The sequence below is a fragment of the Orycteropus afer genome, unplaced genomic scaffold (assembly GCF_000298275.1).
Source record: "Orycteropus afer afer isolate SDZICR_OR568_19922 unplaced genomic scaffold, OryAfe1.0 scaffold00168, whole genome shotgun sequence".
NCBI lineage: Eukaryota > Metazoa > Chordata > Mammalia > Tubulidentata > Orycteropodidae > Orycteropus > Orycteropus afer.
The window spans coordinates 2,945,681-2,962,417 of NW_006921755.1; the positions used below are offsets into that span (position 1 = coordinate 2,945,681).

The window sequence follows — 16,737 nt, forward strand, 5'->3', positions numbered from 1 at the left end:
ATATATAGTCACTTTTAAAGGGGATACATTCTTCATGGGAAGACTTTTAAGCACATGCCTAAGAAGACATAGAGTCTAAATAACATGCCTAAGAAGACATAGAGTCTAAATAACTGTCAACCATGTGGGTTTAGAATTTGCTTTAAAACCAGTGTATTAGAGAATGGTGAATCTTCACTGCTTGTGGTTTTAACATAAACAAATTTTGGTTTTAGACCAGTACAGGTATCTTGAGAATTAACAGTGGAATCTGTACCATCACCTGTGGCTGGGATTTGATTCTGGTATTTTCAGAAGCAGTTTCAGTCTTCCAAATGGGACACATTATCTTTTTTGTGAACCTGATTTCTCATTTGGGGGAAAATATTTCTCGTCTTTTTTCAGGGGTAGGCGGTGTTCGTTTATTTTCTGAAGAAAATAGTTGCCAAACTAAGTAACAAATAATAGAAATGACTGATTCTTCGATCATTTATGCTTTTTAGGCTAGTTTTTGATTTTCCACAGCATCCGGTTGGTATGAGTGTACTCTTGTCTGCTTTATTAGAAGAAAGGCTAAACTCCTTTACCTCATTCTTGCTTCATTTGCATTAAAATTTTTTTTTATTGTTTATAACTTGAGTTACTTGTTTTATTGAGTTCCTCTAGATACTTAATTTTGTTGCCAGAGAACATTAGATTCATTAAAAGGAGTCAACTTTATAATTAAGAATTGATTTGCACTGTGTAACTGTTTTCTTAATATAACTCTGCTTTTCTTTTACTGATTAAGTGGGAGTATTTACAAACTGCCTTGATAGACCAGATAACAAGCTTATTTGTGTGATCAGCTAGATCTTCTTTCTTAAAGGATTTTGCTGAATAATTCTTGTAGCTTAAAGTAAATCTTTTACTAGAAAATACCTTTATCTTCATTTCTTTATGCTCTCTTGCCTTTGTAAGTTTCCTTTTAGGCATCTTTCAGCCATTCAGGGCTGTTGTAGTTTTTGTTTTTTTCTTCCCTGACTAGTTATCATCCTGCTCCCAAACTTTTCTTACAAAATGAAGATGTTTGTAAATTTTGTCATAGGCTTCCCTCTTTGAGCAGGGCACCTGTATTTACTCCTGCTGTTTGCCTTCTCTTTGTACAATGCCATCTTGAGAACCCTCTTGGTGGGATCATGGTCGATTCAGCAGCCCAAATTGCAGAGCAACTATCAGAGTGAAAATTATTTTCTTCTAACTTTTTTATATGCATTAAAAGGATTGATATAGGCATAATTTTCTTTATTTTTCAGTTAACTGCAGTTTATCTTCTTTAGTTTTCTTGGTACAGTGCACTGCCATTTGCAAAGATCAATTTATTCTCTATTTATTGATCTGTGAATCTGCAGATTTGGTTTCTCTGTGGGCCTGTAAAATAAGAATTGTCTAAAAAATATGACTCTTTTTTGGTTTCCATAATACTAATATTGAGACTTCCTTTATTCTATAGTATGAGGGATAGGTGATAGCTTTTTACCAATTTTCAGTCACTTTTTGTGTGGGAGAGGTCAGTTTTTATTTTGGGTTTATTTTGTTTAGCTGGAGAAATGACTCTCCCTTGGGAGGTTCAGTTGGGACCCATGTGCAGAGGTCCAGAACCATACTGGGAGCTGCACTGTACTTGCTGCTGGCGAGAGAGAGAGCTAGCTGAGCTGAATGGTGCTTCAGTTGGTATGTGCTTTGTACACATCTCTACATCTGCAGCTATTTTGCAGAAATAGATGCTAATGTCAGAAACTCACAGAATACCATTAGCTCAGTATACCATAAATACCTAAAATTTTTAATTCATTTTTTTCTAACGAATTTCTGGAAACATGCTTCTGCTTTTTTTAAAAATAACGTTATTATCTCATTTTTATACTAATGTAACTAACTACACCCTTGTCTGTGGTTGGCTTCAGAAAGTTGTCTAAAATTTCAATGATAATGTATTCCTGTTTGATTATGTGGTTTCCCAGAAAACTTTTTGTTCTTTATTATTTTGCTGATATATTTACTGACCACCTACAAAAACACATTTGAAAAGGGATCTCAAAATACAATGGAACAAGAACATGCTGTATATTTGCCTCATGGAGAATTCCTTGTTTCTATTCCCAAATGTAGCTCTTATGATCCTTATTAATTCTCATTGCTCCTGTTTTCTGAATCTAAGTAAGTCCTACTCTATCTTTCTCTCTCTTCTTTTCTTTCCTGTGTTCTTGTAAGTAAGACTGAAGAGAGAAGAATATTAGTTCTTTCATAAAAAGAAGGATGAAGTCACAACTAGATGCAAGATTAGTCAGTTTTGTCTGCCCAGTTTTGTTGAGAGCTACCTCTGGGAAAAGAAAAGGGGCTTTTCTATGGTGAGTAACCCCACTTTAACTATTTAGTTTTTTTATGGTAAATGGGAAAAACCATAAATCTTTATAGAGAGTGCTGAAATATCAATTTTTTAAAATCTGAGATATTCTTAAAATAGAGAAATTAAAAAGCTGGCTGCTATATGGGAAACAGGAAAGATATAGCCAACAGAGGAGATGGGAGAACAAAAACCAAGAGAAAAAATGGCCACTCGGACACAGGAAAAAAATGTTTGTAGTCCTTGTACAGATAGCTCTTCTATAGCAGTAGTTTCACTCATCTGTTGTTTCAGTCAATCCTTCATTTATTAAAAAATACATGGTTTTAGCACCTACATTGCTTTGTGCCCAAGAGGATGATAACATTTACAGTACAAAAGATACTCATCCCAGCAAAGCTTGTAGATCCAAAGGTGTAATGGAACCATTTCCATTTTTTCATTATCTTTCTGTTTTCACTTAGAATAAAATAAATAATGGACTTGAATAAAATAGAAACAGTTTAAGCTGTTACTTTCTATTATAATTTTGCTATCTCTTACAAGAAAACTTCTACATTTTTGCCTTCTCTCCTCTCTTGGCTCCTTAATTTGTTGCCTTCACAACTGGTTTCTTTAACCTTAATGGGGAAGTTTATTAAGTAACCTGGATATGCAGAATATGGCAGACAGTAAAAACATTTGAGGTTCCGGAGGATGCTAGAGCATTGTTACCTGGTAAAGCACCTGGTTTAGACTGAGGCCTAAAATAATGGTTGATTGGCACCTACAAAATTATTAGCCAGCAAGCTTATAATTTTAATGAAAATTTGTTTTTTTATCAGAAGATGAGTCCAGTTCCTGCCAGTGACCTTGATTAGTAGTATCAAGACTGTAAGTTAAAATCGCAAGTTGAGTAGTGTTTGAAACATTTCAGCAGCATTGCAGTAGATAGATAACTACAGTCTTGATGGATTTGTTCTGTCCTGAGTAAACAATAAAAATGTTTTTGAGTGCTTGACAGCTGAAGGTTGTAAATTAGAATGCAGTACAGATGATTATGAAAGTGGTGCTCTGGCACTTGAGAGAATATTTCTCGATTGTTATTTTGCGGCACAACATTACACAGTGAAACCTGTGAGTGCCAGAACTCTCCAGGACTGCCATGTTTTTGTGGATCTTGCAAATTTAAGTGGGTGCAGTTTTACCACTTCTTTTTTTATATTTATTGGAAAATACTTGAGTTTTCCTTCTTTGACAGGCTTCTGCCTTATACAGGCTCTGACATTCACAGGTTTTACTGTATTTATTCCTCTGTATATGTAATTTGTAAAGAGTATATTATACAAAGATAAATTTCTGAGGCATTATAACTAATTAATCATGCCTGCTCTATGTTGTAGCATGCTTTGGGGTGACACCATAGTCCTTTTCATGAAGGATATATGTTTTCTCTAGCCTGATCACTCTGTACATTGTACCTAACTATTACTAATTAATTAGTTCTATAACATTTTTAGAACAGGAATTCCAAGTAAATGGCTTTACCTGGGTTTTGAATTAATTCTTATTTTCAGAATCCCAACAAATATTCTCTTCTTCAGGAGTGAACTCAAGACTACCATAAATAAATTTCATTTGTTTCTCAGCCTGTATTTCAGACACTCAGATCCATAACTGACTGTTAGGAGCATCATCTAATTGTTGTGTTTTACTTCTAACTTCCTTCCCTTCATCAAATTCTAGGCTGCCAGGATATCGCAGATGAGTTCAGAGCACAGGAGATTGATGGACAGGCCCTTCTTCTGCTAAAAGAAGACCACCTCATGAGTGCTATGAATATCAAGCTAGGCCCAGCCCTAAAGATCTGTGCCCGCATCAACTCTCTGAAGGAATCTTAACAGGAACGTGAGACTTTGTGTTAACAGCAGTTTTACTCTTCTCAAACAGACTTGTCAGGTAAAGACCCAAGTCTGCCTAGAATATTACACTTACTGTGGTGGATAGCCAAGCACATTGGGATCTCTGCAGCAAATGAATGTTGGCATTTCTTCTATAGATACATACATTTTAATAATTGGCCAACATTGGTGAAATAAATTTTATAGGTTACATGCAAGAGTGAAAGACTTGTTATAGAGGATCATGATATTTTTCAAACAAACATGTTGTACTAGATAATTTTTTCAAAGGTGATGCTTGCATTAATATAAAGAATCATTTTAAAAGTAATTTAATGATTTACATTTCTCTTCTTTTGATTCATTTTTCTTATAAATTTTTGTACCCTGTTTACTTAGTTTTCTACAGGTTATCATAAGAGCTATGTCATGGAATAATTTAGGAGTCCAGTGACTGGAATCATATGTAATGAAATATCAGTGTGCATTTTTAAAAAACCCAGTCGTTTAGACAAAATACTTTGCCTATCAAAAGGACTGCATTCTAGCATGAACAGTACTGATCTGGAAGTCAGATGGGTTGGTTTCTGTTCTATACTTTACCAAGAGTTTTGTTTGACTGAGAAAGTTAGTTTTCTCTCATTTTTTTGTACATGTAGAGCAGCAGTTTTCAACGGGAGGGAAATTTTGCTTCCCACGGGACATTGGGCAATGTCTAGAGACATTTTGGTTGTCTCAGCTTGGGGTGGGGTGGGGATTGCTACTGATGTGGGTAGAAACTAGGGATGTTGCTGCCAAACACCCTGTTGCGTACCAGACAGCCTTCCACCACAAAGACTAGCCAGTTCAAAATGTCGGTGGTGCTGAGGTTAAGAAATGCTGATACAGAATGAAGGGGGTGAAGTATTGCTCTTTTTCACCTAGAGGGATGTTCTGTAATGATGGCGCATAATAAGGAATGCATATACAAATGGAAGGAGTATTCAGGTAGCATCAGTGGTCTGCTAAAGAATTTTTTCTAGTTTTATGCATACTAGAAAGGGGTGGTGGTGAATCTTCATTGAATTGGCCTATAAAATAAGGAATAGCTTCCAAATAACTCTCATAAAGTACTTATCTGATTCCTCTTTCATATCTCTGTGCTCCTCTCCACTGATGAAGGCATAGGATGATTATACCTTATGAACCAGTGCACAACCTTGTGTGTCAAGGAAATACTTTGTAGAGGATATGTGGTGGTTGTTTGGTTTTTTTCTAGTGTTGAACATGCTGGGGCTAGCTAGCTAGCTAGAATGCTTATTTCTTTTTCCTTTACAAACCCTTTCATGCTTCCTGCAAAGCACTTACCAAGTGCTATATCTTGGAAGGTTGAATCTAATTTTGTAAGTACATTTTTAAGGAAAAATGTCAAAGCAAAATCTTTCACTGAGCAAAGTTAGTATTCTATAGAATTTATACTTAAAATCATTTGTAGAAGCCCTGAGAGCTTTATAGTCCTGGATATCAAAAATTCTTATTTGAGAAGATTATGCAGGTTTTGTTTTAATCTTCTCATATATCTTTACCACATAATTGAGATACTTTAATAATTGAAGGAACATACTACAGATATTTGGGGAAGGAGTCCATGAGTTTCAGTCACCTCCACTGCCCTTTTCAGAAAGATTGTGTTGAGCTAGTAGAAGACTAAAGATGTCAGTAAAGACATCACAGATATTTATCTTTTGGCTTTGTGTACATTAGAGAATGTTGATTATTTTTATACAGAAATACAGCGGGTAATTTTTTTAATCTTTTAGATGCCTCGTTTGAATGTATGCTTTGTGAGATTCTTTTGTGTAATAATGTTTAAAAGACATGTTTACTAATAGCTCTGTGTAGGTTAGAAAGTGTAATATAGTGTGAGGCTCATGTTCCAGACCTACAATAGCTTGTGTCTATGCTACATATTTCTTTATATCATGTTTTTAATGTTGGATTAAAATCTTACAGCAAGGTAGGTACTCTATAGGTAGTTTTCATTTATGAGTTGTATGTTTGACTTTGGAATACACTTTCTCCTCATCTTCTCGTCAATTTCAGGACACAAATATAGGCTAAGCATTAGTAGGAGATGGCCTACTCTATGAGTGGTGTGCACAGAGCAAATGCTTCCCTGGAATTAAAATTTTATCATAGGTAATCCAAACAATCCATACAAAATTATTAGATGTGAGACTCCCTAGCAATGATTATCTTCCATAACTATGTTATCAATAGCCTTTAAGGTATTAACTTTGAACTATATTGTAGGTTCTTTCATTTACTCCCTCTTCTAACATTAGTCATTAGGTACTTGTCTTAAGCCCCTGTACCTACCACCGTGTTAAGTATCCCTGTGGGGCTTAAGAGAAGTTTGTGTGTGAGTCTTAACAGTCCAGATCTGCTTTTGTCCCCACTCAGAACATACCCAAAAAATATACTCAATATTTTCAAGGGAATTGTATCATCTAGAAGAGGCTCGTTTGCTTTCTTCATCTAACTCCAAAGCTTCCACTGTATTTCACGAATATAGAGATAACACTGGTGTCCAATTTTGAGCCTCAAGCACAGTTGCAGCAATGGAGTAGGCGATGCAGGTGGGAAAGGTGCAATTATTTTCATTTTCTTTCCTAGTAATAGTTGTTTTAGGATCTTAACTGGGGAGAGAGAATGACTATAGAGAGGAGATATGGGAGAGTCTTCCTATTTTTGCTACCTAAATTTGCATTTTCTGACTTCTTTTAACTAATGCACTCTTTTCCCACTTGGGGAAAAACATAAGTTGAACTTTTATTTGCTTTAAGCATTCTTTTCCTAGGAAAGTAGATAAACTTGAGTGAGCTACTTTATAATTTTTAATTTTTTCATTTTTATTAAGCAAGCCCTGTAAAGGCATATATAAACACAGCTATGCAGCTTCGATATAATCAGTAGCGTGGGACACAGTGCCATCCCAGTGCCTGTCACCTTCTCCCACCCCCACACTACCATTGAGTTGATTCCAACTCATAGCAACCCTGTAGGACACTTAGAACTGCCCCATAGGGTTTCCAAGTCTGTAAATCTTCACAGAAGCAGACTGCCTCATCTTTGGAGCAGCTGGTAAAATTTGAACTGCTGACCTTATTGGTTTGCAGCCTAATGCTTTAAACACAGCCCCAACAGAGCTCCTTGGTGGCATATAACTATTTCCTTGATACTTTTAATTTGCCATGGCATCTTCTAAACAGAAGTTTTTTGTTTTTCCTAATTCTGTCACCAAGGGGTAGAGAGGGCAGGATGTGTGGAAAGAAATGTTAAGAAGTTTCAGAAGGAGAAAGAGGCAGATAGGAAAGCTGCCACTTCACTTGGCCTACCCCACTTCAACACTGAACACATTTTTGCACTTTTGAAGTGAATACTTAGGTTTTACTTCATTTTAAATAGAAATTATTTTCTTCTTTTAGGTATCCCACTGTTTATTATTTTTGTTCCTGGGTCTGTGGAAACACTAGAACTGTATGAAACAGGTGTTGTGACTATACTTTTGAATAATAACTAATTTTCATGTAACAAAAATGAAATCATTATAGTCAGATATTAGTAAAAACTAATAGGAAGAATAAACTATTTTAGATGTATGTGAAGGATGCTATATCCCAACAGCCATATAAAATGGATGAAATCCTTGGCTGGACACACAGTTAAAACTGTTTAAAGGAAACATTTTTAACCGAAATAGACTGGTTACATTTCATAGTTTGAAGGTTAGCACCCTTGGGGAAGGGCAGGAATAAATGCTGTCTGTGCACAATTGGCAGTGAGTATTACCTGATGGTGTGAAGGGCCTCACTCACTCTTCACCTCCACTGAAGTGTCCCCCTGCCTTGAGAAAACCCTGCTGAAAACTTTGTTCAGAGGGAGACTTTTGGGTGACAGTCCTTAGAGGATTTTGCACTGGGGATCCAGGGAGACAGCAGGGGCCAGGTTTTGTGGTTCCTGACAGTAATGTTCAGTGAAGCCCCTGGGCAATGGAGACTGGCCCGTCTGTGCAAAATGTGTGCTTGGCCTGTTCCTTATGCACCATATATATAACTAGCTGGGCCCTGAAGGGGCTTTTCGGGGGGAAACAATAAAGGAGAGAAGTGAAAGAGGAGGGGACTGATAGAAGGAAAAGTATTCCAGACCCAAGAGGCTAGTACAGTTAAGTTGGGAGGCCATATAGTACTTTGCCAGTAGTTCAAAATAATAAATTGTATTTGTTGGATCCCAGTTATAGCAATAAACAAGTTTCAGTTTTTATTATGTCAAGATCCACCTATAATAAAACTCATTGTTTTCACTCTCTCTGTCAAGTGATCCTGCTCTTGGGAGCATTTATAGTTACAATGACAAGGTATTTATTTTGTGTAATCAGAATTACAGAAGAATACCATTGTCACATATCACAGTTGAATCAGCCTTGATTATTATAAAGAAAGGCGTTTTAAAACTAGTTATCTTATTTGTTAGGTTGTGTCTCAGTCGATGATGGGGTGACTACAGGCTACAGGTCTCTTTTTTACCAGTCTGTAATTCAGTCAACACAAGCCTACCTCTATTTCTTTGGCGCATAGAAGTGTGGATCAGAAAGTGAACGGTTCAGTCAACATTCATTAATATTGGGCTTTTGTAAAACTAGAACATTTGATTTCATCTCAAAGATTGTGATTCAGTTTAATCAGATCTGATTAAGCACAGATATGGAATTAAGAAAAGTAAATATGCACTCTTACTAAAATTTAATTTCAACGTGTTAAAGCTGTACATCTTTTTAAAAAAATTCTTGGGAAGATATTCCTGTTTTGTTAGAGGTTCATAAAATATATCAATATACAATTTCCTTCATAGCAGCAATACAAGCCATTGCTTCAATTAAAAAAATGTTTAAAGTTATATTATCTTCTTTGGAGAAAGTTTCCTAAATTTCTAAGAATTTTCAAAGTTTTACATACTATATTTTAGAGCTTGTTTAACCTATTTTCAAATTAGACTATGAGAAAGCTTTTTTTGAAGGTTGTAAAGCACTAATACAAATACCATCATATTCCAGAGAAAAAGTGTCTTTTTTCTGAACTTTGAAATTCCACTTTAGTACAAGGAGACTCGATGGGAGTTCATCCCTTCTTTTTCAGATCTGAAGCTTGGCTTCTCTAACAAAAGTTCTTCCGTTCTACTCTATTTTTGGAGCTAGATTTAAACACACACACACATCCACACAAACACACCTCTGAAGTTCTATGTTTATGGAACTGTTTGGTAAAATGTTTCCATGAATGTATTATTTACTCCCTTTTTACAGCTTCTGAACTTTTATGAGAAACAGAAATGACAGTTTTAATCTCAGACGATTGAAGAAGTGGTACAAAATGAGACTCTGGCTAATGCTTTATTTATACTTCACATTTTTTTTTCTGCTGCCTTTCAGTGGTACAAGTATTGCTCTCAATGCCATTGCTCTCAATGGCATTCAGTATGAGCCTGGAGAAAAACCTGTGCAAAAAATTTAAAATGCATTGTTTAAAAGCAGTGATGAATTAATCTTAATTTGGATGAAACCAACATAAACTCAGAGCGGTTACAGTAACATGATATATATAGCTTTAAATTTGAGAGCAATCTAGCAATCTATTTAAACTGTATGCAGTAATCTTATGGATTGATAGTAGCCATCATTTATTGGCTTAAAAGTTACACTTCACAGAATATTATCAGTGTTAAATCTATGTGTTGTGGAGCTTTAATTGACAGAATTAAAAAAAATATATTTATAACAGAGCAGGGGGCTTGTTGTCAAATGTGACATAAACACCAACCTGTTTAGAAAGAAAGCATTTTAAGTCATGACTCAAGTAAACCACAAGTGTCCAGTGTTTAAAATTTTTGTTTAGATTGCTTTCTTAAAAATAATTCTCTTTTTCTTTGTTTTAGGCAGTATTAAATAATGAGTAAATAATCTACTTCAATAGTAAATAACAGATGAACATAATCATTAAATCACCTTGAAGAGTAAAGGTAACCTACCCTGGCCTGGAGACTGGGATTTCCCTTCTAGTTGGTTAATCAGCTGTGTGTGACACTTGGGCAATTTTTTTTTTTAACCTCAGTTTCCTCTTCTATATTTACAGTGTAGAATCTCTGCTGCTCAAAATTAAATCATCTTTAAGGAAGCTTCCAGTTCTAACACTATGCTTCTAGGCCACACAGGGGGCTATTTGTAAAGTTGCTCCTACTTAGTACTCTTTTCCCTTTTACTGGTTCACACCTAGATATAAGAATTTTTGCTGAAAGGTATTTCTAAGTCATCTATTTTCTGGATAACACAGTCTTTGCTCTCCTAAGAATTAAGGTAAAAGATTTACACAGGCAAACAAATGAGGAGAGCCTTTTTCTAAATGCTTCTTGCTAGTTAAGCACTGAACATCTGAATGCTGCCAGTCCTGCATTTGTTTGTTCACTCACAAACCATTTGAGTAATTACTGTGTACCGTGTGTGCCTGTAATGATTAAGGAAGTAGAATAAGAAAATCTCCTCAAACAAAATTTTGATTGTGGCTTAAATAGATGTGGACATAACTTTATTACCAGTGTGTTGAGTATCATCTGAGAGGGAATCTGTTTATGTCCTGGGTAAAGGATTAGGTGACATCCAAGGGGGTTCTGAGGGAGTCACATCACAATTCCTAGAACAAAGTCTACAAACTAAACCACAATCAACCCCCTTAGATTACAAAACTAAGAGTATCTAATATTAAGGACTTAAATTTTAAGACTGTTGTGACAGATTTTATTTCACAGAATTATTGTGACACTTTAATCTGTTCCAGAGGTGTTGCTATACAGGGTGAGTGACAGAACAATATCAAGAAGCTGGTATTGACTGACAGTACATTTTTAACTACAAAGGCTTCCTCTCTAGTATTGACAGTGTAGCAACTTTTCAAAACTGAAAAAAACATGTCAAAGATTGCTGGGATATGTTTTTAAAAGAAGAAAAACTACACATATTTTACTGTACTTTTAGGGTTATTACAAATACCCACTTTGAAAAATGGATAAGAATCAGTAATAAAAAGCACATGTATTACACAGTAAATGAGTGTTCTCTGAAGTGCAGACGTGGTAAACATAAACCAGTTCCATGTTTGAAGGGACAAGTATATGGGGAGTAAGCCCTGAACGGGAGAATGGGTAACTGGGTAAAGGTCCCAGGCTGCTCTGGGATTCTGTGAATTGGGTCTTAATTGCTGTTGACACAGCTTCACATATGAGCATCAGCTGATACTTAAGAGTCTCCATTAAAGATACAAAATTTAAGAGTCTCCATTAAAGATAAAAAATTTAAGAGTCTCCATTAAAGATACAAAATTAAAGTATCTAACATTAAAAAAAAATCTTTCATGTGTCATAGTTGCAGCTTTTTAAAGCAGAAAATGTCCAAGTGAGTATTGAATTAGAATTTATACCAAACTGTGGATAAGTAGACAGATAATCTGGGTTATAAAAAAATAAAACATGGTATTTGTTAAAAAGTACTTTGAAAATGTTTGCGTTTACTTAATTTTTCAAATATCTGATGCTGTTAAAATAGCTATTGCATAAATACCTTTTGCATATGTACTCTTAAGTTTTAAAAAGTCAGTGTGCAGAGGTGGTTATTTTGGATGATGTCTGATTTCAAAGATGTTTAACTAGATACCCAAACACTTTGCATTCAAAAGCTTGGTTGCTTTTTGTTTTTTCCTATGGGGGGAAAAAAAAGTAAAAGTAAGGTCTTGACTATGCTAAGAGTCAGGATTATGGGGGTCTCCAAAGCTGCAAACGTGGACAGCAGTGTACAGGGATAGGTGGAACAATCGTGGCAGGCATTTCAAAGTTCTTTGTTGAATTAGGACTTTTTATCTTGTTAAAAAATTTTAATTGTTCAATTAACAAAGGTAAATTGTTGTTAACTTTTTTTTTTTTCAGTGCTTCAAGAGCATGTTAACTGATTTTTTTCATTCCTCCTCCTGGTTCCTCCCATTGTTCTCAAATAGGATTTTCACTTTATTAAGACTTCAAAAGATGATCCACCCAGGATGAACAAAGCATCACAAAGGGGAAAGAAAACATGTTTTTATCTTTACAGGAAACAAATGTTAAGATTATATATAGATGTATTATTTACCTTGGGTATTGTATTAGAATCCTCCTTACAAGAAATGAAATAGTTTTAGCACTCTTAGCATTAGAGTTCCTAGATTGGTGTCTATAGCTACAGTTAAAAATGTATAACCTAAAAAATGAAGTTAATTTTTCATTATAAAGCACACCATGATCTATGTAAAAAGAATGTCCATTTGGTGTATTTTTTTAAAAAAGAGAAAGCACTTTCATATTAACAAGTAGCATGTGTATGAAGATTTTCATATTTGTTGTGTCTGTATTAAGTGAAGTAAAATTGAACATTTAAATGTTTGTTGATGGCAACATTAACTATTAAATTAAAGCACCTTATACTCTGCTGCTTAAACTTGCTTGTAATTGCACCTTTGTTACCTGTACATTTTCTCATAGAATATTGTTGTAACATTGCTTCATGTGGGTCTGGATGGAAGATTAGTGGGCCTACAGGATCATTTATTTATATTGTTTATATTACAATAATATATTGTAGATCCGTTGTACGTTCATTTCTTTACAAATAAAAGCTTCTTCCATTTGGTCTATTGAATAATTTTTTCTGTAAGCATATGAGGCATAGGGAATCCTCTTTCTAAAGGAATAAGCAATCAAGACTATTAACAAGGGATTTGAAATAGTTATCAATTCTCCTCATTTAAAATTTGCAGAGAGTATAAACTTTAACTGATGAAGTACAATGTATTTTAAAATATTTCAGCCCCATGTGATAAACATTTGGAAAGAGATACACCCAAAGGAAACAGTAACACAGCAGCAGAAGGGTAGACACTGTAACCCTGTTGTTCCCCTCAGTTGAAGGCTTCAAATAATGACTTTTAGATGCATTGGGCTCTCTATATGCATTTGGTCTTCAGAGAACAATCGGATTTTTACCCCTATTGTCTCTAAGCAGTTTTTAATACAGTGCTGCTGAGGTTATTTTTCAGTTGTGCAATGTCTGTGTTACCAGACCCCAACCATAGGGCTAGGCATATGATTGAAGCTAGTCCAAACACTCATGCCCTGGGAGTTTGTATTTTAAGCTAGGAGAGGCGATGCTTTAAATAGGAATGTTAAATGTCCTGCGCTGATCCAGAATCCCAACTATATGGAAAAGCACAATGGAAACCAACATCTGGAGTTTTCTCTGGATAAGGTTACCTGTCATCTTTCCCAGCATCCAGCTTTTTCTTAAAATGGTTTAGTTTGGGTTTGTATTATTTGAAATTCAAGGAATCCCTCAGAGAATCTTAGCAACATTTCCCCAGTTGTTTATGGATGACTAGTATTAACTAAAAAGGAACTCTGGTGGTGCAGTGGTTAAGGCATTTGGCTGCTAACCACAAGGTTGGTGTTTGAAACCCACCAGATGCTCTGCAGAGAAAGAAGAGTCAGTCGGCTTCTGTAAAAGTTTTTTAGCCTTGAAAACCCCAAGGGGGAGTGGTTGGTATGAGTCAGAATTGACTCAATGGCAGTGAGTTTGGTTTTGGAGTATTAACTAAAAAGATGGGTGGTCAAGTACTGTTTAACAGATTTCCTTACTGTTGATCTTTAAAGCTTTTATGATGTGCATGAACATTGTACATTTCCAAGTGAAAAATACAGGCAACAGCATTCTTCACATTTGACTCTGAAACCATTCTTTTGAGAAACAATGGGACCAAAAAAAGGCAGTGTAACATGGTGGCAAAAACATGATCTCTGAAGCCAGACTTCCTGGGTTTGAATCCCAGCTCCCCCAATTATGCTGTGTAACCTTGAGGAAGTTACTTAATTTCTGTGTTTCAATTTCCTCATAGAGCTGTGAGGATTAAATCAGTTGCTGAATGCAAACATTTGAAACATTCCCTGGTTCATAGAAAGGACTTCCTAAATCTTTGTTATATTTGTGCTCATTGTTCTTACAGCACTTGTTCTAGTATATTTTTCAAATAGTGGAAAACAATCCACTTGTGAATCATAAACTCAGTTTATGGCTCACAATCACCATTTAAAACAAAAAACAATATAGAATGTATCTCTGCATAACATGTAAGGATAAGTATTGTGATGTATACACCTGGTGTACATATGTAAGTGAATACATGTATGGGGCATAAAAGAAAAATGTATCTTACCATAAAAAAAAAAAAAAAAAAAAGCACTGCTGTGGAGTTGGATCTGACTCATAGCAACCCCTCCTTGGGTTTCTGAGGCAGTATCAATATGTAAGTAGATTGCCCAACCTTCCTTCCCAGGAGTGGCTGGTGGGTTTGAACTGCCAGCCTTCTGGTTAGCAGTCACATGCCTTAGGCACTACTACATCAGAGCTCCTGCATCTTACTATAGGTGTAAAAAAATAAAGCCACCAATTTAAGAAATGCTGGGTTTAGAAAAAAAAAAAAAAAAATTATATTTTGTACCTGCAACAAACATTAGTATTTGTAAATGATGGTCAAAATATCTACTTAATTTCATTCCAAGTATCTTCAGATTATTCTGCCCATCAAAGTGCTTCTTTAGTCCAGTGTTCTCCAACCGGCAGCAGTTTTGCCCCACAGGGAATATTTTATATCTGAGGACTTTTTTTTCTAAGTTTTATTTATTTTGTTGTTGAGAATATACACAGCAAAACACGCCAATTAATAGTTTCTACATGTACAATTTAGTGACAATGATTACATTCTTTGGGTTGCACAGCATTCTCACCTTCCTTTGCTGAGTTGTTCCTCACTCATTACCATTAACTCAGTACCCCTCAGGGTTCTTATCTAATCCTTGGAGTTGCTGTTGTCATTTTGATCCCACAGAGATAGTTCTTGAAAGAGCACAATGCTCAAGACAGACCTTGTTTACTAGTTAAGCTACAGTATTATTTGGTTTTAAGATGACTAAAGAGGATACTTTTGGTTTAAGTTTTAAAGATTATCTTAGGGCAGTAGTTTCAGGGGATCATCAACCCTCCATGCCTCCAGAAATCTGGAGTCCAGAGAATTTGAAATTCTGTTCTACATTTTCCCCCATTTGATCTAGACTCTTCTGCAGAATCTTTGATCAAGATGTGCAGTAATGGTAGCTGGGCACCATCTAGTTCTGGTCTCATGGCAAAGGGGGCAGTTGTTCATAGAGGCAATTAGCCACACATGCCATAACCTCTTCCTGTACCTCACTCTCCTCCTCCTCCTCTTGTTCCAGGCAAATAGAGACCAATTGTGCCTTAGATGGCTGCTTGCAAGCTTTTAAGACCCCAGGTACTATACAACGAACTAGGAGGTATAACAGAAGCACTAAACACGTTTATGAGGCCAATTAACTGGAAGTCCCATGAAACCATAACCCTCTAAATAAGGAACCAAATCCCACCAAGTGTAGTTATACATAAACAACCTCATTAGCTACTTTCTTGGGTCATCATTGTAAATATATCACATAACTTCTGCTGATTGAACATCTTAAGGTGTACAACTTATTGATAGCACTTACAATAATCAGTTGTGCAAACCCTACCCTTAAAAAGATTTTTTCCCATCACTGTTAAACCCCTTTCTCCCCTTTGTTCCCACACCAGGTAACCACTAGTAAACTTTGGTCTTTGTACGTTTGCCTTTTCTTGTCTTTTTTCTATAAGTGAGGTCATAAAATGTTTGTCCTTTTGTGATTAGCTTATTTTGCTCAGCAAAATGTCTTCAAGGTCTATCCGTACTGTAACATATATCAAGACTTCATTTCTCCTACTTGCTGAGTGGTATTCCATTGTATGTATGTACCACGTTTTATTTATCCATTTATTTATCCATTCTGCTGATGGGCATTTAGGGTGTTTCCCCCTGTGGTTACTGTGAATAATGCTGCAGTGAACATTGGTAAACGTCTCTTTTTGAGTCTCTGCTTTCAGGTATTTTGTGTATATACAAAGAATTGCTGGGTCACATGGTAGTTCTATTTTTAATTTTTTTAAGAACCACCACACTGCTTTCCACAATGGCTGTATCTGTTTGCATTCCTACCAGCCTATAAGGGTTTCAGTTCTCCACATCCTCACCAACATATGTTATTTTCTGTTTTTTAATTTTAGCCATCAATGCTAGTGGAACTGAAATGGTATCTCACTGTGGTTTTGATATGCATCTCTCTGATGGCTAGTGACGCTGAGCACCTTTTCATGTGTTTGGGGGCCATTTGAATGTCCTCTTTGGTGAACTGTCTATTCAAGTCCTTTGCCCATTTTATGATTGTGCTATTTGTCATTTTGCTGTTATCAAAGTTATATATATATATATATATATATATATATATATATGTTTATCTTTA

At 35.6% G+C, this 16,737-nt stretch overlaps 1 protein-coding gene across 1 annotated transcript in view; it reads left to right on the plus strand.

Moving 5' to 3' along the window:
- PHC3 (polyhomeotic homolog 3) overlaps window positions 1-4,245 on the plus strand; it is a 93,821-nt gene extending 89,576 nt beyond the window's left edge. The window contains exon 16 of the mRNA XM_042781759.1: window positions 4,091-4,245. Coding sequence (XP_042637693.1) covers window positions 4,091-4,245 — 155 coding nt within the window. The remainder of the gene's footprint in view (window positions 1-4,090) is intronic.
- Window positions 4,246-16,737: the final 12,492 nt, after the last annotated feature.